The following is a 656-nucleotide window of genomic DNA, read 5'->3' as shown; positions in this document are numbered from 1 at the left end:
TAAAAGGTTAAAAGTTAAAATATAAAAAAGTTAGGGTTAAAAGTTAAAATATAAAAAAATTAAAAATTAAAATATTAAATTTTGTCATTTAGTTATTTTTTTTTTCGTCTTTTAATATGGGGGAGGGGGTTGTATAAAAATTGTTGGAGGGGGTGGTGTTAGAAAACCCCATTTTTTAAGGAAATTTCTTCCTAATGCTGATTTTAAAATTCAATTTTTTATTATTAAAAAACTAATTAAAATAGCTATTTTTTAGTTTTTAATTAATCTCTTATATGTTTCTTTTTCAATATTTAAAAAATATTGTTATCTCTGTAAATAGCAACTCATCAACTTGTGGAGTAATTTAAATGTTAAAAAAGTTTCTAAACATGGTCTGCAAATACAGAAACCAAATCTGTAAATTAGTCCTAGCAAGTGGCGGAAGTGCCACTTGCGGAAATTTATCTAATTTTACAGATTTGATGCATGCACTTGTGAACCATGTTCAGATAACTTTTTCTACATTTTGACTTATCCGCAAATTGAGGAGATGACGGGGGTGGTAATATTTTTGAAATTTGGAAAGAGAAGGCGCACTTTGCACTTCGCACGCCGCATCGGAGCTTTGCCCCGAGCTCCGAGTATCTTTTTGGTACAAAATCGAGAGGAGAAGA

General features: G+C 30.0%; 1 protein-coding gene across 1 annotated transcript in view; it reads right to left on the bottom strand.

Annotated features, from left to right (window-relative positions):
* Nucleotides 1–172, bottom strand: part of LOC112500430 (probable inactive beta-glucosidase 14) — a 6,875-nt gene extending 6,703 nt beyond the window's left edge. The window contains exon 1 of the mRNA XM_025103926.1: nt 168–172. Within this exon, the coding sequence (XP_024959694.1) occupies nt 168–172 (5 nt within the window). The remainder of the gene's footprint in view (nt 1–167) is intronic.
* Nucleotides 173–656: the final 484 nt, after the last annotated feature.

The sequence above is a fragment of the Cynara cardunculus genome (genome assembly GCF_001531365.2).
Source record: "Cynara cardunculus var. scolymus isolate 2C chromosome LG 17, CcrdV1, whole genome shotgun sequence".
In the NCBI taxonomy this organism is placed as follows: Eukaryota; Viridiplantae; Streptophyta; class Magnoliopsida; order Asterales; family Asteraceae; genus Cynara; species Cynara cardunculus.
Note: the sequence above shows the minus strand (reverse complement) of the source record. Positions and strands in the feature narration are given on the sequence as shown.